Consider the following 21,364-nt stretch of genomic DNA (forward strand, 5'->3'; position numbering starts at 1 on the left):
CCCCACCAAGACTTTAACACCACATCTCTCCTTGCATCTCTCACCATCAGCATAACTTACTTTCTTTCACTTGGCCCAAATATTGAGGAAAATCCCATTAATATTTAAAGAAACAGGGTAGGAAATAACTCATGTAAAACCTGCAGCTCTTTCAGAAAGGTGTCACTTCCCAGGAGGAATGACAAAGCACAAGGGTCAAACCTCACAGCACCAGAGCACAGCCTGTCTTTTATCCATGCTGGGGTCAACATGATCATCTACAGAACAAAGAGGTGGAAGACCAGACACCTCACCTCTCCCTGAACAAATAAAGCACCACGTTTGTTCCAGGTAAATGAAGGAAAAAGAAAGCAGGTGAAAAAGCAAAAAAAAGAGGTGTTGCTGCCAAGTTGCTTTAATCAAAAATTCAAGTGCCAGCTGTTCAATCCACTCCTTGGCTCCTTTCAATTGCACCAGCAACGGTATTGTGCAGACAATTATTTCTCTACATACTGTCATCCCAAGGCACTTAATGTCCCCCTTGCTTCCACCAGAGTTGTCCATCTACTACAGCATCTAATAAATATAGGTACAACTGTGACATTTGCTTCATAGTCTGCTACGTAATCTTAGAGAAATCTGTCATAAACTTTTTGTTTCTGAACTTCTGAAATGTAGAGTGCAACTGCTCTGCAAGTCAACATGAGGCACTACCAGAAATACTTAAATCACATTTTATTTTTCCAATTCAAAAATAACAATTAGCTTTATTTACCACGTTACACATCTCAGATTTAAAATATCATGCTCTATTTAAATATCCGAGTGACGACACTATACAAATAAAATGTTACACAAAATATATTTAGGAAAATGTTTTGGTCTTCAATCTGAACAATAAATAGACAGGCACTTCTACATATACAAAGAAAGCGACCACTATTCAGAGTAATTCTTATAAGCAGGATGTGGAAATAGAGAAGATCTGAGTTTCAAGGACACATGTAACTCTACATGAGGCTTCATGCAAACTTCAAAGTTTGGTTGGGAATTCCAAACTCGGCATCTGCACAATTCCAGATTCGCCACCGCTTTACAGGAGACCCAAACCACGCTCTCAAGAAGCAATGTGCAATTTCAGTCATTTCCATCAAATCAAGCTACCTGATCACATTTAGTGCCCGAACAGAAAGCAAGGATTGATCAGAGTAGTTTTCACACAAGTAACATGAGCAACAAGTCAGTTCAGTATGGAGGTCTCAGGCAGGGGCAGCCCTACCTGCCGAGCCCCAAAATAAACTCTTCTTTACACACTGAGCTCTCAGGGGGCATTTCAAGCAGAATCATCCTTTCTTGTTTAAAAAAAAAAAAAAGCTTCATCTAGCAAAAGGGTAAATCCTTCAGACACAGGTACACTTTGCACAAAGGATCGTAAGGAAAAATATACTGTTCCAGGGTGCAAAAGGACTGAAAACCATAAATTTAAAAAAAAAAAAATTCAAAGTCTTGTAAGCATATCATATCTAAAACTACATTCCCCCAATTTGTGTATTTTCAATTTACAGTGGTTTCCACACACAAACACTACTCAAGGGAAGATCATCTTCCACCATCACAACTGATGAAAGATGCATTGTGGTAAGCAATCTGTTTCCAGCACAGCTAACCAGTCACTGACACCCAGTTATAGCCTCAATGTCTTTTTTAAAATTAAGACCAATATTGAAACATAACGACCACCAGGACAGTGGAATAGTCAGGACCAAGTCTTCAAGCCATCCCTTCAGATTTTAATATTACTCTCATTTTCAGAAGTACAGGAAAAAGTTTACAGCAAAAATTCAACTATTAAACGGAGCTTCAGTGATCCAAACTTGCAAAGTTTTTTGGACTTAAGACACTTATGCACATTACTTTAACAATTTAAGTGTGGATCTTGCAAGCGTGTCCAAATCCTAATCATTTCTTGAGGTTTTCTACTATGCACTAACATTAAGTTTGTGTAGGAACAGATGTTATTTCTGTATTTCTCTTCGATATCAAACGTTTTGAAGCCTTTGTGTTTTTCTGGAGCTAGCCCAAGCTTCTGAAGGCACATTCCAGTATAAACATCATCAATAGGGTAGAGGAGTACCTGCTCAGATGCATTGTTCAGTCTTAGTGCCAGATCACCAGAGTACAGGAACCCGCCGCCTCCTGCGTACGGGGGATATGAACCTTCATAAACACTTTCTGGGATGTAGTACTTCAATTTTTTCTCTCTGTGAGGTCCAGCATCTTTGATCACGTCACCTATAAATAAGTCTTTGGCTTTTTCCTTTGATAAACTCTTCAAGTAATCCAGGATCTGATTGGTATTCACAAAAACATCATCATCACCCTTAAAAATAAACTGGGCATTTGCGCAGCTGCTGCTGACCCACTTCAGAAACAGCACCTCTTTCAGAGTCAGATTGAAGAAAGTGTCTCTGTAGTTCCAGAGGAGAATGTCTTGGTGGGTATCACTCTCAAACTTAATCATGTGTGAAAGGTCAGGAAAATTATCCTCTGGTGGGGTCTGCCCAAGTAAGAAGACCCTTCTGACTATCATATCCCCTGATTTTATTTCCTTGCCCCAGGATTCCCTAATTGCTTGCCTTCTATCAAAATGGGGTATAAGTGACTTAATAGCCAGCAGCAAGAAAGGTTTCTGTTCACACTTGTTTGGCTGATCCATTAGCAATGAGTAATTTCTACACCTCAAATAGAGGAGGAAGTCTTTGAATCTGTCTGGCAAGTTTGCAAAGTCACTAACCTCTGAGTGCACCAAGGGGTCAGGGTCACAGGAATTGAGAGCACTTAGGTTAGAAACTAAGTTCTCTTCCACAGTCATATTGGAAAGCAAGGACAGAATAGGATTGTACAGCAGCTCAAGTTTCTGTTGCTGTTTGTTCCAATAAGCTTTGTGAGGAGTGTATTTCCTCCAGAATTTGCTACGTGGTATAACAACACGGCCTTTTGCATTCTTGTCTTGGCTGCCGCTCTTCGAGACTTCCACAATCACATAAATAAAAATGTTTACCATCATCAGAATTCCCAGCAGCTTTAATCTTCTGCGTCCAACACTCATTTCTCATATCTAGAAATAAATTTAAAAAAAGATTTTTAGCTTTCTTCACAGCAAGTACTTGATCTCATTGAAAATGCAAACTATTTTCAAATATAAGTAAGCAGCCTAAAAACCAAGGTTACCTACACCCCTGAAGAAGCAAAAGCTAATCTGTCTCTAATACACACATATGGTTTAGGGTTTCATCAGCAAGCTGGTACAAATGTGAAGCTTCCATTTGCAGCTCAGGAAAGTTACACAGCTTTTCATGGTGAGTCTAAATTAGCCAGCAGTTTTTGCTTCTCATTTAGATCCCCTTTGAACACCTGACCGTATAATAATTAGAATCTGAGCCTTCAGCTTGGCAAAAGCAAGCTGAGAAATCTTTCTTTTTGTTTTTTTTGCCAGTAAGGTGAGCTGAAGGGTATAGAATAAATTGCTATATGATAAGGTCGGTTATTTTTAAATTAGGTTTCAAGCTTTTATACTTGCACTCTCACACCTTCCAACTATGTAATGAGCAGAGCCAAATTTTAAAGCACACAATCAGTTCCTGACAATTTCACTTGGCTGTTCCTTGGAAGAAAGGCTGACAAAACTTGCCAGCTGCATTGCTGATATTCAGACAGACAAGAACATGAACTCTGAATTTTTTCCCCCCTCCAGCTGGAAAAAGGAATTCAAACAGTAAATGAAAATAGAAGTGTAATTATTACTACGAAGGAAAAAACTCTAAAAAGAAGTGAAAAGAGGGGAGGTCTCCCATATATGCATACTTGGAACAGTATGTGTACATCTTCGTCACAGAAGTTCTGTGATTCATCTTCAGTTTTTAATAGGAGAAAATGGATCAATCTCTCTTTCTTCCACAGCTGTCAGAATGCAGATACAAGGAATACAATACAAGGAGCAACATGAAAACAGTGTTTTCCTCTAGAGCAGTGCTTACCAAACTGTTTACTAGCCCTGGGGTACATCAACGTACAAGCTCCACAAATAATTCAGAATGAATTAGAAGGTTACAGAGCCTATTCCGAAGCCACATACAGAACTCACTGTCAAAGACACTTCCATGTGCCAGGAGTATAAATGATTATTGGAAGATCAGAAAAACCTAATGCAATAAAGAATTTGTACAGACTTTTGGAAGTCCAGCTGTGAGCACTGCCTCGGGCCCTGAGGTCACAGAGCAACAGCAGACAGGGAGGCAGACTGAGAAGTACACCTTGTTCTTGCTGTTTTCTTTTTTTCAGCCATCTCCTGAAACCTGAGCAACACTGACCCTTGGTCTCTTCTGCTTTCATCAGTCTTACTTTGATTTACTCTCAATAAGTTAAACACTAAACTACAAAAAATTTAGGAAGAAAGCAGCAAGTAAATAATCAGTAATCTTTTTGCTCTTATTTGACCCATAACCATTATTAAATCCAGAAGGGTATGCATGGGTGTTTATCTGGAACTGAAATCCAAAGCCACTCCTAAAAAAACCAGCCTCTCAGAAAAATGCCTGGGCTTCCTCATGTACCATCTGCATATATATCTCTGTATATGCTCAGGCCAGATCTACTTTATTTTATATTTTACTCTCAGTCAGCTATGAAGTTTCTGTTCCAATTTTAAAGTACTTTTCTTATATATCTCAAAGACAAAACCACATTTGTGGTCAGTGCCATTGTTTAAGATAAATAGCTGAACTGTTAAGAAAGCACTGGGGTTGGTCACACAGACTTCAAAGGAACTTTATCTTCCTCTTTCAACTGCCACTAAAAACAGATAAATTCATTGGTTTTCTACATTTCCCTTTCACTAGACGCAAAAAATACCAGAGAAGGAGCCGTCCCCTGTTTCGTGCTGTTCCACTGAGCTCAGCATGAAAATCAGGGTTTATCTGCCCTGTCCTCTACAGCACTTCCCACTAAGCAACAAATGATGTGGTATCTGACTATCCCAGGACTCCAGAGACAACAGGGTGACTGCTCCCTCCCAGGAACAGCCAACAAATACAGGATTTCAGCCAAAGCTTGATTCTTCAGGATAGGCAGCACCACACTGCTCATCTGTCACAGCCCCCAGCTTACCAAGCTGAGAGTATTCAGCACCTCCAAGGCATCTGGATACTTGACCTGAGACTCTTCTGACACAATGAGACACCATTCGCAAAGGTTTTATTTCAAACACTTAACAAAATCCTTCAGTGCACTATGACTGCAATCCCTTGCGGCAAATGAGACAGGGATCCTGAGCAGAAAAATTCCCATTTACTGTTAGACCTGGTAGAGCTTTTCAGCAGAAAAAGTACAAGGCTGGCAAGATGAGAGTGTTTCCATCTCACAAAGAACAGCAAAGGGTATCACCCCCACAAGCAAGTACTGCCAGCCTCTACTCTGTTCCAGGCTGTGGATCCACAAGTAGATGAACCAATCTAATCATTTGTGCAGGCCCAAGGTAAAACACTCAGCTTTTCCACCTCCTTCAAGCCCGACAGAAGCCACAGCCTTTCACTGTAAATACTTTTCTGAGGGCAGGAGTTTGGCTGTATTTTCTAAGTGGGCTGAGGACCACAGCTCCATTATCTGACTGCCAAACCCAAGCATTACAAGTCCATTTACTTACTGGGGCTGACAAAAGAGAAGATAATCCCTGTTACCAGCAGGTATCACACCTAACACCCTACTGGTCCAGGACTAAACTATCAGGAATCTGGCATAGCCAAGCTGTAATTCAGGTATCTAACAGACATAACCACCCTTCTGTCTTTGCAGAGACTGTAACTGGTGCTAGGACAGGCTGGGATGTTCCCATGTAACTTCAGTTTAGGGTCCGATATCCCTTACAGCAGCTGTACCTGCAGTACCACTTCTGACAGTGCCAGCAACAGCACGTGCAGTAGTGACACTGCTGCTTCTGAAATTAACTGTTTTAGCTACTTAACACATCACAAGCCATATGGAGTCCTTCTAACCTCCTGTGAGATGCATCAGTTTTCTTAATAGTTCGGCTCTGTTCAGTGAGTCAAGAGATTTCTGGGCCGAGCAACGGCACAGTTTTGGAACGAGATGATGTTGAGAGCCCCGGGCTGTTCTAACGAGTCTGTGCTATTTCCAGCTTTAAAGAATCTGAATGCTGTTTATTTTTTAACTGCACACTGTCAAATCTCTTCTGCCCCACCCCCCCCACCTCAGAATTTTACACAAATCCCCTTTCATATGACAGTAATTAAGAAAACCTTAAGAACAGGAGAATATCGAAGAGATAGCCACGCTGCCCTTCTGCAGAAGCCCGTCTCACAGGGTGGTTACCACTGGAAACAGTCAATGTTTTCTGTGCTCTCCTACCAAGGCAGCCTAAAACAATGTTCCAGCTGCGGGAAAGTAACCACAATAACAACATGCTGCTCAAAGCATCAAGAACTGCACTGAAATTCATACCAGCTGATGTTTATTTTAATATTACTTGCAATAATTTGCATGTACCTGCTTTGAAACACCTTTCAGCATATTATTTTAGCTTTGAGAGAAATTCTAATCTTCCAATATTTTAATACTAAGGGACACCGGTGAAAATCAGGCATGGAATTTCAAGATCCGAGTAAATATAGCAAGACTAGCGAAGGACGTGCATGTATTTTCCTAAAACACAGTCCAAGGCATAAAGAACTAGAAAGAGTTTGAATAAATGCCAAAATAATTTCACATTCTCTCTCACTAGTTATCTTCAGAAGATTTTTATTCAAAAAGAACCCCAAAAGCAATACCAAAACCCCACAAAAAAAACCTCACATCCAAGAGAGCTTTTGTCTAGTAATTCTCCCCTGGTTTTCTGTAAAAAGGTTTTAGAGGGCCAGACTTGCATTTGAGCAATATTTACTTATGTAATTGAACCTGGTCTCACTTTGACCAGCCATTTTTCAATGTTTCTAGATTTTCAACTTCTGTGAATTATACTCAATCTCTCCCCACACCAAGAACTTGGAATGACTCAGTATTCTATTGCCACACAAGGAGAAGAATCCTCAGAAAACAAATTGTTAATAAAATAATATGACATTATTTTCTTTATACACATTTGCCATACAAGCTACATGATAAGCTTTCATCTGTCAGCCCTTCCCCTTCTATCTAGTTATTTTTGATACAACAGTAACAACAACAAAGAGAAATAATTTAGTACTTTTAAAATGTAGTAGAGATTTTTTTTAGAGTTATACATCAGTGGGGTTTGGTATGAGGTGTAAGCACGAAGACCATGAAGTCATCGTGCACCCCACACAAGGGATGGCTCTGGAGTGTAAAAGCAAAGCAAGACTCCACTTGCAGGCTCTCTGACCTCACCCACTCACAACCACAATGGAGCAGAGGAAACAAGTTCCAGCAGGGTTCTTCTCCAGCACCAGCCATGAGTGACCACATTCCTGCATCGGGGCTCAGCCTCCCTTAGGTGAGAACACCACCCTACAAACCTGCCAGCAGGGCACTGCTGAAGGCAGCAGCTGCAGTGACCTGTGGGATCTGTGAGCATTACCTTTACATCTCTCACACTGCTATCACCTGCATGCCAGCAGGTTTTTGTTGTGCAGAGTCTTGCTTCTCCAAGCAGTCAGATAACTCACAGCATCTCAAGGCATTTTCAGAGCAGTCATATTCTGATGAAACTCCAGAAGTTAACTTGTCAGAAGTTGCTACAAACTGGTAGGGAAATCCCTACTGCATTCAAGCTTGTAAAAGCTTCATAAGAACTCAAAACTCTCTCTCTAATACCTACTTGATTTGTGCCCCACACTACTGATGTCAGCTTTCAACTGTGCTATTAAAAGACTAAACAGTTCTTCTATTTACTGCTGAATGCTAAGTTCTGAGGAGCAGACTTCCAGAATCTTCACAGTAAGTTTCACTATGTTTCCTGTCACCATTTGGACTAATTTCAGGTCTTCCCCAGCTCTAGCTCCTTCAGCAGAAAAGAGAAGCTACCAGAACCTTGCCTTTTAAGGTGTGCTATTTAAAATAACATCTATGAAACAGAAGTTTTGTTGACTTTATATTGGTGCTTAGAAATACTGCAGCAGCATCCACAGAGTCTGCATCAAGTTATCTTTACAAAGTTATTCAACACTAAAAACTTACTTTTAACTTCGTTGAAACCACCCTATGTGAAATTCCTGCTTGACAGTCCATTTAGAGAAAGAAGAGATACCATCAGCTCACCACTGTCTCAAACTGAACACTTCTAACCCCAAACCAAACTGCTGAAATGCCCAAACCTTCAACCACAGAGTAATAATCTATTTTTTCAGCCATTTTTAAATAAGCCAGCTACCAATAAATCATCAGATCATCCCAGCCCTGTCTGTATTTTAAGTTGTTTGCAGGTGTCTGTCATAAAAGCTCTGGGTTTGATTGAGAAAATATTTAAATATGGTGCACCTACTGAATTCACTGCAAGTTAGACTTAAGTATTTTCTTTTAATCTGTTAAAATTAAATCCTTGGACTGGGTGACAGAACATTCAGTTTTATATTTGAATTCCTGCGTTTCTATAGAAGATCAAAGCATATGCAAGAAAAAGTTGTTATGAAAAATATTCTGTAAACTCAAGGTTTAATGGATATTCCAATTTTACTACTGGTATGGACTTACTTGAGTTTGGCCATGGTTTTCCACAGGGATGAACAAGCAATGTAACTGCACATGTACACCAAACCTACATAAGTCAATTTAAACAACGGCAGTGTCCCAATAAATCAGTGCTGCCTGCTAACATAACCATTCTACACTGGCATGCCTGCAGCCACACTAGATAGCTATGAAGTTGTTCCTAACGGCCCATGAAAAAAAAACAACAAAACAACAAAAGACTTGTGATGAAAAAAGTTTGGTTTCTTTGTTTAACAGTAAAAAATTGTTTGGGTTGTTGGTTTGGGGTTTTTTTCCCCAGTAGTTGAGATTTCACACTGCAAACTGAGGGTAAGATATCAACTCAATATAAAAATAAATATTAAAATTTAATATGCCAGTAGTCGAGGGCCTGTGGTAGCAGATGTGACCCGTTTTTCCCAGTTTGTTAATACAAAAAATTCTTGTGCCATTCTAAGGTCAGTTCAAGCTTGAGAATGATGACATCGTGCATTTGTTAGGAATAACCTGGAGTTGCCAGCTTCTGATTTCAGAACTTCAGTTTTCATTTGACAGGCCTCAGCTTGAGCAAACAGTAAATTATAAAGAATCAAGAGAAGGGGTTTAACCAAGTGTCAGCAGAGAAATATTTCTTGGAACAAAATTAATTGTCATTCATTACATCAATTAGAAGTGGAGGAGCACAGCTCCATGGCAGTTTAAAACAGTTTCAGTCATAGCTGACTCATTCCTGTAAATTTATTCCTTCCCCTGCATAAGCTGCACAGTCCCATCTACCTTTGCACTGATTTGATTGTGGTGAATCAGTTCAGGGAGCTGGAGGACAATAAAGAACCTACAACAAAGCAGCAATTAGCTTTCAGCCAGCTCACATCCCTCCAAGATGTGCTGCACAAACAGTAGGAGAAGAGGGAAGGCTGGCACAGCCCAGGTCACAGCAGAGCCCATCTATCACCAGCCTCAGCTTTCGTGTACCAGCACGGGCTGCTGCTGGCTCCCACCTTCATCCAGAGCTCCCTCGGCCAGGGCCCGACACAACCAGCACTGCTTCACCAGAGGCAGAGAGTCTGGGGCACCTGTTCCACTACAAGGTACACCCCAAATTTCCCTGGCACTTTGTACCCAGCTACAGCGACTGACCTAGTGTGACCCAACCGTGTCTGCTCCTCGCTTTGGGATTCATTCCAGCTGCACTTTATCTGCCCATAATTACTAGAAAGCCAAGGAAGTGGACAAGGAACCACCTTCTTCCCAGACACCTCGTGCTTGGATCAGTGCTAGCTCTGGTGAGAAAGAACGGGTGTAACACATTGCAAATGTGACCGATGCTTTCAGTAGGCATTTAAACAGAGAAAGCCTGCAGGACAGACACTCTCTTGCTTCTTACTTTTGTGCTGTGTTTGAAATAAAACTCATGATTTGAAACCCTATGCAAAATGCAGATAACCATAATTTCCACAAACAAGACAACGCATCTGCTCCTGGTATCGCTTCCAGTTTTATCTTAAAACCAGTAATTAATCCTGCCTTAACCATATTCCAACCACTTTTATATCTGTGCAGAGAGTAATCATTACTTAGTCAAGTAGCAATACCATCCTTCAAGCACCATACCTCAAGTCATCAAAATGTTACCTCTGCTTTGTCTTCTTGCCATTAGACACAAAACACACAACTAAAAACTATGTTTCAAAAACAAGAACAGTGTAACTTGGTACAGCTGATGAAGTCCACACTTCTCCCTGGTTACTGCCATCCTTTGGGTTAAAAATAAACACTAGTTTTCAATTTGACTTCCCCAAGCTGCTGGCTTTGTGCGATGGGATACACAACTGAGAGGGTAAAATTCCCAGCCATCTCAAGCCATATTTCCCTGCCAGCACTATGTGGTTACTCAGAAGTCAATTCAAACCAAATTCATACCATGAATATTCATGTCAGAATTCTGGAATCTGTCTCTGAACTTACAGTACTGAGCTAAACAAGCATTGAAGAATTCAAAGCCTACATTTTAAAATGCAAATACATGAAAAATACTTTTGCCTTCAACTGTTTTTGGTTTCAGGTATAATTATAGGAAAGTTCTTCATCTTTCTAAATAATTCATTTAAAGTTCAGAAAAATCAGTGGAGTGGTAAGCAGAGAAGTTCATTGTCCTCCTTCAAAACTGTAAAACCTATGATACAGATCTCGTTCCAGCCTATCAAGTTTATGGAAAAAGGAACAATTTCTCCAGCAGCTTTAGGCAGCTAAATATGCATATAAGTACCAGGAGGATTTTGTAAAGGATCTTTAAGCCGGCTAGGCAGCTAACTCCAGTTTTTGTTAACAGCAGATAAGTATCTAACCCGATTAGAAACTTCTAAATCTGAGTAGCACCTTCCGTATCTGTTACCTACACACCAAAGTGTGAGATACACACACAAAGGTTGAGATAGGTTTGGGTAATCAACCTAAGGCTGTTCTGTACGAATTTTAACTGTTTTTATTCAAAAGCAGATCAAAAACTGTTGTTTGCAACAACAATTCCCATCCCAAAGACAATTTCCCATGAACAGTTTCTAACTTTCAAATACCAGATGGAAAAACATAATTGCTCAAGTAAGATAAATCAGCACTACATTCAGGATACAGTTGGGCATTCAGTAGCAGCTCTCCTTAAACACAGTTAAAAGAATTCCACCCTTTCCCAGGCCATGAATTCCCATATTTGCGTGGCTCACCGTTACATTATTATAACCCTGAAGACAAGCAAACAGTAAAAGTTATTTCTCAACCCGCTTAGCTCCTCAGTTCAGTTCACGACGCAGCTGCATGATCAGCTACACCAGCACAAGGCTGGGAGCACACACAGCGCTTCAGCCTCCGAACCGCCCCAGGACACAGCAGGATGCTCCCGGCAGGAAACTCGAGCAGGAGCCCGTGCATCCCACGGCACGCACACCTGCGTGGGGCACACAAACCTTGACACCATCGTAAATTCTCCCGTAAATGCCATACCAATAGCAGGTCGTCTGTCGGTTCATAAACCTCTGGGCCTCCGGGAATTACCCTTTTACGGGGTAACTAGTCATTCTCACCCACAAGACTTCCTGCTCATTTGATCCAGATAGCTGGCTTACAGTTGAAGGGATTTGGTCAATTCACTCTCAACACTAACTCTTCTGAGTGTGCTTAAGATGAAGCAGCTGCTAAATTTCAGAAGTTATTTACAGAGACGAGCAAAACTGCCTCCAAATTACATGTTTTTCAACTCTTTCTGTTCTATTTCTCCCAAACAAAGCTTTCTTAACCCGCTGCTGATGGAAACTGCTTCATCAATTCTCCCTTGAAAACTCTCAGCACCACACCCATCACACACGGGGATTCTTTTCCTTACTTAAATGCTAATTGCCTCTCACGAGGCACCAATTCAATCATTCTTCTGCACAGTTCATCACAAGACAGTTTAATGATCCAGTCTTTTCTCTGGGTTTTACACGATCTGCACTCTGAGGTTGGTTTATACTTAGGCATCTTTGAAATCCTAAAAGGCTCAAGGAAATCAGCGAGAGACACAGGCAAAGAGCAGGATCAAGTCCCAGTTACCTGTCTGTGCTTCCTACATAAAAAGAAAAGGAAAATGTGACTGGACAGGTCTGACATTTATCCCCCAACTTTTGGTCGGTGACTTCTTCACTCTGTACTAAAACAGGAAGAGCCTGTATTTCATCCTACCATCATCATGACCTTTTCTTTCTTTTTTGCTGTTTTTTTAGGCACATGAAGGGTGCTTGCTTTCATAAAGGGTTACAACTGTGAACTGATAAAAGCATCTAAATATATCTCTGTGAGGTCAGAACCGGGATAACACATCAGGAATTTTTGTGAACCGCACTCAAAGGCACAAATTCTTCTCCAAACCACATGAAGCACTGTCCCATGCAGGGCCTGGAGTTGGACTCCAATGATCCCTGTGGGGATCCCTGTTCCAACCATGATTCCATAATAAGCACTCACATGAACACAGCCCATGACACACAGAAACATCAAACACTAATCCCGTGATTGCACATGCATCCAGCCACACAACCTTCTTCCTAAATTAACTGTTAACACTTTGGTTTAAAATGTGTTAGGGACTAATATTGCTTATACCTGGAAAAAAAGAAGTTTGAATTTAAAAAGTAAATGGATGCCTACTTGCTTCAAAATTACTGATGTGTTTCTACCATAGAGTAATAAAAAAATGTAATAAAGAGATACACTAAAAAAAAATCACAAACCAACAACCTATGAGTGATAAAGATGATTTCAAGTTTTTTAAAGGCAATCAATCCTAATGACCTTCAAGAAACATTAACATAAAAACGAGACGTTTAAATTCTCATTATATTGATGAAATAAATAATAAATTCTCAATATTTTGATGCGTTTTTTCTGTATTATGTGCTTTTCACAGAAAACTTTTTGCCATAGTAAGTTCACTCTTGCCAATATCTTCCCTCCACCCCACCTTTGGCCTATTCTTGGTTAATCTGAGAATCACACACTTTAAGCTCTACCTGTAAGAAACCTCCCAGTCTCTACCATGCAGACTGCAAATTCTTCAAAAAGAAGCAAATAATGGGTTTTTTTTACCACAGGAGACGTAACCAAACCCAGTAAAATATGAGGATCTGGAACATCAGCCTTCACTGTGCTTCTGACAGAGCTGCTTTAGTCCCTGGCAGCACAAGGCACAAGTCTGACAGCACACAGGAAAAGTCCAACTCAGAAGTTTCGCAACCCGCCTGAAGTAAAGATTTTGCAAGACCATCTGACACACTTGTCAAAAATTCACTGATCTGTCGAGAAAGAACAAGTTACCAAAGAGCTTGGCTGACAATTTTAAGCGATACTGCTCAGTCTTTTTTTCTGTCCTTGGGGTAATTTGGAGCAAAATGACCACAAGTGCACAGATCAATGACAAGGCAGCCCTGACTGCTGTGATAATGCAATACTGGCTGTGGTAGGAGAAGCAATCACGTCCTGTGTTTCAAACACGATCAGCACTGACACAGCCTTTTGTCACTACCACTTTTTCCCTCCTTCAAGTGGATTTACACAGCAACAGGAAAAATCGCTGTCGGATCCACTGTGAAAATTGCTGCACCAGGTGGCAGTAAAATGACAGCTCCTCAGGGTCTCAGCACTGACAAGTCACCATGGAGCAGCACTCCTTCAAAAGGCTTGGGTCTCCAAGGAATCTTTGCCAGGGTAGGCAAGAAGATGAAAACTCAAATTCTGCTTTCCCCTCCCCTCTGTATACTCTGTGACTCCTCATACAGACAATTTCCCAGATCTGCCAAAACAGAATACAACACCAGTTTATCCACTAATTTCTCATCAAACACTGCTTTTTCTCTGAGCAAACACCACTTCTCCACTGATCTCCTCAGCATCATCTTCATTATCCAGAACTATTTAAAAAATTTCAGGAGCAGCTTCCAGGCAATAACAATAAATTTTTTGACTACCAGTGACACTGTGTTCATTAGGAACAACCTCTGGGGAGATTAGTGAGTTTTACCTATTATGAAACAGGGCATCAGACAGCTAGCTAGCACTCCCAGCCATCTAAAACATGACCTTCAAAAACAAGTCCCTTCAGCTGCGCTACCTTGCTGCATTTTCCTCATCATGGGGAAAAGAAACGAGCAGAAATCCAAGCAAAACCACTTTAGAGGTGAAAAGATGACAGAATGATTTAAATACATTCTATTTTTATCCTCTGTCCGTAGCTTCCCTACAGCCATACAGCTCAGCACTGCACAACATCTCCTGTAGAAAGTCACACGTTCAAAGCAAGCAGGAGAACCAGGGTTTCCTTTAAGCCAAAATATTTTGACTCTAACTGACAGCATTACATTTTTAGGTACAAGACAAACATTCTGTACTTTAATCCATCTCCACGGCAGTATTGTTTTTTTAAAGATATCTATCTCCTCGAGTTGTTTACAGCGCTGGGAAGGGAAAAAAAAACCAAAACCAACAAAAATAAATCCCCAAACCATTACAAATTAAATCTGCCGAATGAGAAAAGCTGATTCTCCGTTTCGTTTCCTCCACGCATTTCGTAACAGTTCAGCGCTCATTCAACTCCTCCGGTGGTTCACCAGGCATTCCGGCCGGGTCACCGAGCGGCAGGGCAGCCTGTGCCGGCAGCCTGGGCTCTCCGTCCGAGCCGAGCCGAACCCCGAGCGTGCCGGCACCCCGGTGTCATCTGCCGCCCCCGCCCCACCCTCCGCACACGCCCTCGGTGACAGCACCAGAACCTGACGCCAAAGCGGAACTGCAAGAACACGAAACCGCTTTGAGCAGCTTGGGGAAGAGAACTGGATTCCGGGTTGTCTCTCTTTAAGACGGTGAGCAATAATTTACCAGAAATTTCCTCAAAGGACAACGCTATAATCATGTTTCCTCAATAACTCGCAGATGACATGTCTAGCGTGCAATTTTTGTGCACGCATCTTTTCACGGCCGGACTAAACTTCTTCTGTGCCCAAACCAAGTCTTTCTATAAAAAAAAATTAAAAATAAAATAAAATAAAACAGGAGAGGGAAGGGAAGGAGAAAACCCCATAGGAAAAAAAAAAAAAAAAAGACAAAACAACTAACAACGGAACCACGCAGGTTCTTATTTTGCATAGTTAAAACTAACCATGAGTATTTAATAATCAACCCGAACAGCACAGAGTATTCTGGGAAGTCGGATTAAAAGGGTTACTCAAGTAACTTTCACCACAAATTTTTGCAGGATGACTGAGCCGCGAGCTGCAGCTTAGCCACAATCCCTGCGAGTAACCTGAAGTCCCCTCCTGACGGGACCCAAGATGTGTCAGGAAGTTTGAAGGACTAAAAAGCATCACCTCGTGAAGCAGCACATACATTCAGGCAAACTCCATCAAAAACACCATTTTCTCCCTTTCCAGGTCCAGTGCCACAGCCTCAGCACTGCGCTGTGCAGAATCCCGGGTGGATGTTAATAATTAAGCCGCAGTGGGGTAATGAGGTGAGCCCAGGAGCTCTGTGAGTGGCCCCGCTCCGCCACCGCCGCCCTCCGTGCCTCCCTCCAGCCGAGGAGCGGATTGCAGCAGCTCCCGCCACTGCCGCAGCCCCACGGCTCGGGCATTCCCTGGAAAAACCTCACGGCTTCGGCACCTCCAACGCTGCCTCCCCACGTTAAAGGAATAAAATAAAAAAAAAAAAAAAATTAAAAAGCCAGGACAAACATACGGTGGGCTGAGCTGGCCTGAGTTGCATCGCTGCCCGGCAGGCTGTGCCTCTCCCCGCCGCTCCGGCTGCAACATGTGCCGGCACTCCGCGCTGTGACCCCACCCTGCGCCGCCGTCACCTCCCAGCCGGGGAAAAGGAAAATCCCAGCCCCTAAAAAACCACAAATTCATGTCTCCGCCCGCTCGCCCCCCGCGCCGCCAGCTCGCAGCGGTCACTACGCAAATAAGCGAGAGGCGACAGGGAAGGAAAACCTCACGACCTGGAAAAGCCCGGGAGGCGAAAATTAAGTTTAAAAGCGGGGCTTTTTTTGCCCGCCGTGCGTCCTCAGCCGCTGGGGCAGCGCTGGCGGGGGCGGCGGCAGAGCCCCCCCGCCCGTACCTTGCCAGGCTGCCGCGGGGCTCCGCCGGGGTTCTCGCTGACGCCGCCTCCGCATCCACCATGCTTTGTCCGGCCGCAGGCTGCCCTCGCCGCGGGCTCCCACCCGCCTGGCCCCGGCCTGCCGCCCCACCACGGCCCTGGCGGCCGCCGGAGCTCCGCGCTGCCGCCCTGCTCCGCCGGCCCCCGCAGCGGGCGGGGGCTCCGCACCTGAGGGCGATGCCGGGGCGGCGCCGAGGCTGCCGCGGAAGGCTCGTCCTCCGTCCCCGCGGGACGGCGCGCCCCGCCGCTGTGTCCTCAGGGGTGGTCTGCCTGAGGAGCCGGGGCCGCGGCGAGGCGGAGGCGGCGGCGGGGGAAGCGGAGCCGCGGCGGGGCGGGGGCGCGCCCGGGGAGCGCCTCTCACTTGTTGCCCTGTGGCGGAGCCCCGCGCGCGCGCACGCCCGGCTCGCAGGGGGCGAGGCGGGCGGGGGCGAGACACAGCGCGGGGCGCGAGAGCCGCGGCCCCGCCCCCGCCCGGCCGCCGGCGCCGCGGGTTGGCGGAGCGCGGGGCGCGCGCCCCGTGGGGCCGGGCCGGGCGGGGCGGCGGCGGGGGCTCCTCGCGGTTGCCGGAGCGCCGCGCCCCTGAGGGCCGCGCGCGGGCGGGCGACCCGAGCCGGCCCGGCCCCGGCTGGACACGGTGTTCTCCCGCCGTCCCCCGGCACCGCCGCCGAGCCCAGGCTGTGGAGCTGGGAGGTGTTTACCTCAGGAAAGGTGTTTGTGTTGTTGGAGGAGCCAGGGGAATGGGGCAGACGCCGCTGCGTTGCCGCCGTTCGCCTCCCAGCCGGGCCAGGGGCTGCTCCCTTTGATCCCTGGCTGTGGAAACGGCCCCGCAGCGGGCACCCTCCTCCCGGGCTGGCCCCGGGTCCCTCCTGGCTCCTGTGCCGGTCCTGGTGTGCTGGCAGCTCTGTCCGGCTCTCCGTCCGCGGGTCGCCGGCCATTCCCTTAGGATGGTTTTCCCTCAGTTTTGTTCCATGCGGTGCCAGGCGAGCGAGGAAACCCCCCCAAGCCCTTCCCAGAAATGCCGTGCCGCATCACTTTTTAATGTTTCTTCTTCGGGATAAACATTCTTTGCACGTGGCTCAGCTTTCCGTGGAAGCCTTCAAAGCTTTTGTTACCGAGTCCGGCAGGGAGAAGCACAGGGGCCCTCAGACTGTCAAGGCTTCCCTTAGTAAAGAAGTTCGTGAGAATTTCCGATTTTGGGAATTCGCCTTCCAGTGCTGGTACTAAATCAGGCATGACTCATTCATTAGTAACTCTTTTGTTGTTGTTGTTTGCTTTCTTGGTAGGTGGATGAGCCGACAGTTCCTAACCAGACATCCCTGTGGAAACAAACCAAAGGAAACCCTCAGGAATCCAGGATGCTTACCGGAATAAAACACAGAAATGTGTGCTGCTGCAGCAAAGAGGGCACATCTTGTCCTGGACAGATCAATAGCAACTAGCAGGCATTTACAGTTCCCACAGACTGTGAACCTCTCAGGTTTTTGTCCTACACAGGATGAAAACGAACACATGCCATTTGTTTCTATTTTTAGCACCTGCGTTCTCAATCCAGTGTAAGGAGAGGCCCAACCAAAGGAATTGTCTCAATGTCACCTGGCACAATCACTTAAAATTGTTCTCATTGCAAAAGGAGGGGTAAGTATGTCCCTGAGATCCATGGAAATACAGGTTATTCACTTCCATTTTACAGCACTCATTTTCACCAGTATTCAAGAGCTGGTGTGCCCAGCCCTAAATACTTCTGGTTTGGGAAACAGCATCAGCACCCACTGCACATCCCCAGCTCCCCATACTCTGTGTGTTAAATACTGGATGCCATTAGGAAACCTGCTGCAAGTGTCTTGGAGCTGCTCTAAAATCTTCACTCAGGAGTCTGGAAGAAACGTCCCCATTCACAGCGCATTGGTGGAGATGTTGCATATTTCATCCCTCTTCAAATATTTATACATGTACTTCACGTTTGAGTAAAGCTGTCCTTTTCATCAGAGCAGGAAGATTACAGCAAAGGGAGGAATTACCCTAAATCGGCAAACATCACTGTCCATTAAGTAACAGGAGGGTTTGAAAGGAGAATTGAGTGTCTGGCAGCCAGGAGCTTGGCTCCACTGCACAGGAGATTTCATAATGATATGTTTTGAGATCAACTGAAAAAAAAAACCAAACAAACCAAAAATCGACTAGAGCAGTGTATCTCGTGTCACTGGGTGCTAAGGAGCCTGGAAAAACACGTAGAAGCTGAAAGGGTTGGTCAGTGATTAGATGGTCTGCCGCCTTTGGGGGAAAGATACTTTCCCCTGCTCCCAGTTCCACACCCAGGCCGCACCCGCTCCTCTGTAATCAGAGCTACTGGGCTGGTCACGGGGCGCCTTTGGAAACCTTCAGGGGGGAGGTGTTGTAATCCAAATGTATTCCTTGATCCACATGGCAGCTGGGCCTCAAAAGTTGTCTGAAAGCCGGAAAACACCTAGACCTAAAACCCCTATGGGAGGTGAGCCTGGGGCTCGCTCTGCAGCGCTGCTTTCCCAAGCAGGGTGAGCACTCAACCTTCTCTGCATCAAAATCCATGCTTCACACCAGGCAAAAGCCCTAAGCCCCGGGATGTTTCTTTCCTGCCAACTAACAGGTCCTGGATGTGGCAGGACAGCAGGGACCACATCTCTGCACAGATGTACAACCTCTCCTGGATGGCTGCTTGTGCTGGGGTAGAACCAAGGGAGCCTGGAAAATGTGTGGTTAAAGTTGTTATGCAGTTTGCTTTCCTGGAAGAAGAAGCAGGATTTTAATGTTTCAGGTCTGCAAAGCCAAGTTTTGTGACAGACACAGCAGTAAATCATTGCATTTTTTTTCCCCTCCTGAGACAGAGAGCAAATCCTTTTGACTGCAGCAGCTGTAATTTGGTCTGAATCCGGAATAACATTTTTGCCTGCGTGTGTAAAAGCACCACCTTCACTCAGCATCATGATGCAAATGTTGAGATGCAGTGTACAGCCCTTGTCAGGGAGTTGCAGAGCACCAAACATTTCCCAGGAGCTGGGTACTGGGAAGTTGTGTGTTCAGGGCATCGGTGTCACATCACTTGGTGACACAAATTCTCATTGCCAGAGTTTTTCTGTATGGCATGCATGACAGCCAGAAAATATAATATTTTTTAAAAAATATTAAACTCTCATTTTTTCTCAAGTTTAAAATAGTTTCTGGATTTTTTTCCCCCCCAGGCTTTTTATTCACAGTATTTGGGTTCAATGTAATAAAAGTCGACCTGGGGACTGCTGCGTTTACATCAATGGAAACGAGCTATGTACATTGGCCTTTTCTCTAGCATTTGCCTGTTAATTAATAATTGGTATATTGCCAGGAGCAAAGGACAAGTAGGAATGAGACTCAAGTTATAAAATCTTCAAGGTTATCTCGCTGTCCCTGCACGGCCCCGGGGCATGTGCTGCATTCCCGGGGGAGCCACATCCCAGCGCTCCCGGAGCCATCGCGGTGGCTGCCGGCACGTCCTCTCCCAGCGACGGGAAAGCAGCAGGCACAGGAATTTCCCTGTCTGTTGACGGCATTCCCGGCTCCCTGCCTGCAGCCACCCTTGTGAACGCGGCTTGCTCGTCCCCCACTGCAGCTCAGCTCGGGGGACCAGCACCCAGCTCCGCAGAAACAATGGAGTAGCTCCTTTTCCTGAGTCTAGCGTGGCTGGCAGTCGCTGACTTTACGGAAGTGATCGCCTCAAAGCCCTCACACTGTGTCCAGAACGTGCATCTACATCTCTCTGCCCCTGCTCCAAAATGTGCACCCACCCCCTGTGCTGAAAACGCTGCAGGCACACGGGTACTGAAGCACCTCCTGAAACACCTGTGGGCACTCACTTGGCTCTCCTGAATCAAAACCCTTCCATAAGGCCAGGACAGCTGGAATTAATTTTCTGTGCTGGACCAAAGCTTATCCAGGATGCCGATCTGCCTGGTTTTTGTGGACAGATTGGTGTGGCTGGAGGACACCTGGAAAGCACAGGACTAACCCAAGTGTGCTTCTGTGACCAAAGAGGATAAGAACAGGAGATAAAAGGTTAAAAATATAAATAATGACAAGAGACTGAAGATTGTTCTTGTGGCATGCAAGGACTTCAGCAGCAGTAAGAAAAAAATTTAAAAGCGAAGATGACATGCAATTCAAGTTGGAGCATCTCGGTTCCTCCAGGAATGAACCTTGTTTTTCCCACCCGAATGTTTGAGCCTGGAATTCAGACAAGTGAAGAGCCTCTCCCAGGGTAGGCAGGGTCTGTCAGCAAGGCTTGCCAGCAACACGAGCACAACATTTCAGTGGTGTCCTCACAAAGTCATTTCCCCACCTTCTGCCCCTGCCACACACAGGCCAACCAGCACAGCAAGTGCCACAGAGGTCTTCTGCTCCACTTCCCTTTGCTTTTGTATCTTGGTGAGGTGGGGGAGCTGTGGCTGGCAGGTTCAGCTTTGGCAAAACCACTCAAGTCGAAGAGATTGGCACATGCGCTTCAGAACAACACTTTTTTTTTCTCTGGAGCATTGCAGCTTTGCTTGTGCAGGCACAGCAGGACACAACAGAAAGAAAGTTGCCCCTGTTGTGTTGTGTGCTGCCATTTGCAAGCTGTGGGCAGAGCTGCACTGTGCTGGTATTGATTCACACTTGCCAAGAATAATTACTCCCTGAGCTGCTTGGATTAAAATCAGTTTCCCTGCTCTGGAAGGACGTACCTACCTTTTTCAGACACAGGCTGCAGTAACTAACACTCTTTGCCTCCATGTGGAGCTCCTTTTCCTTGCAGACACAAGGCAGGCACAGCAGTGCAAAGTGCAGGATGCAAGAGGATGGAGAAGAATCCATCCGAAATTCAATTTCTATAGTAGCAGAAACTGGACAATAATTATTTTGCAAAAAAACCAAAAAGGTTTTTGTGTCCCAGAAACATGAGCTCCTTGCATCTCTCTTTACCTCTGTTTAGAGGCATCCCACAGCATTT

The 21,364-nt window shown here is 44.9% G+C and overlaps 1 protein-coding gene across 7 annotated transcripts; it reads right to left on the reverse strand.

The window, feature by feature from the left end:
* Positions 1-699: 699 nt before the first annotated feature.
* Positions 700-17,703, reverse strand: B3GNT2 (UDP-GlcNAc:betaGal beta-1,3-N-acetylglucosaminyltransferase 2). Of its 7 annotated transcripts, none has more exons than XM_033055535.2 (2): positions 17,070-17,703; positions 700-3,097 (listed from the first exon to the last, which is right to left on the reverse strand). In XM_033055535.2, the coding sequence occupies exon 2, from the start codon at positions 3,086-3,088 to the stop codon at positions 1,895-1,897; it is 1,194 nt and encodes a 397-aa protein (XP_032911426.1). In that variant the 5' UTR covers positions 3,089-3,097; positions 17,070-17,703; the 3' UTR covers positions 700-1,894. The 7 variants fall into 7 exon arrangements, with proteins under 7 accessions (XP_032911426.1, XP_032911427.1, XP_032911421.1 ...); XM_033055536.2 differs by lacking the exon at positions 17,070-17,703 and adding an exon at positions 16,540-16,562; XM_033055530.2 differs by lacking the exon at positions 17,070-17,703 and adding an exon at positions 16,333-16,458.
* Between the last annotated feature and the right edge of the window lie 3,661 nt (positions 17,704-21,364).

This window comes from Catharus ustulatus, chromosome 3, assembly GCF_009819885.2.
Source record: "Catharus ustulatus isolate bCatUst1 chromosome 3, bCatUst1.pri.v2, whole genome shotgun sequence".
Taxonomy (NCBI): domain Eukaryota; kingdom Metazoa; phylum Chordata; class Aves; order Passeriformes; family Turdidae; genus Catharus; species Catharus ustulatus.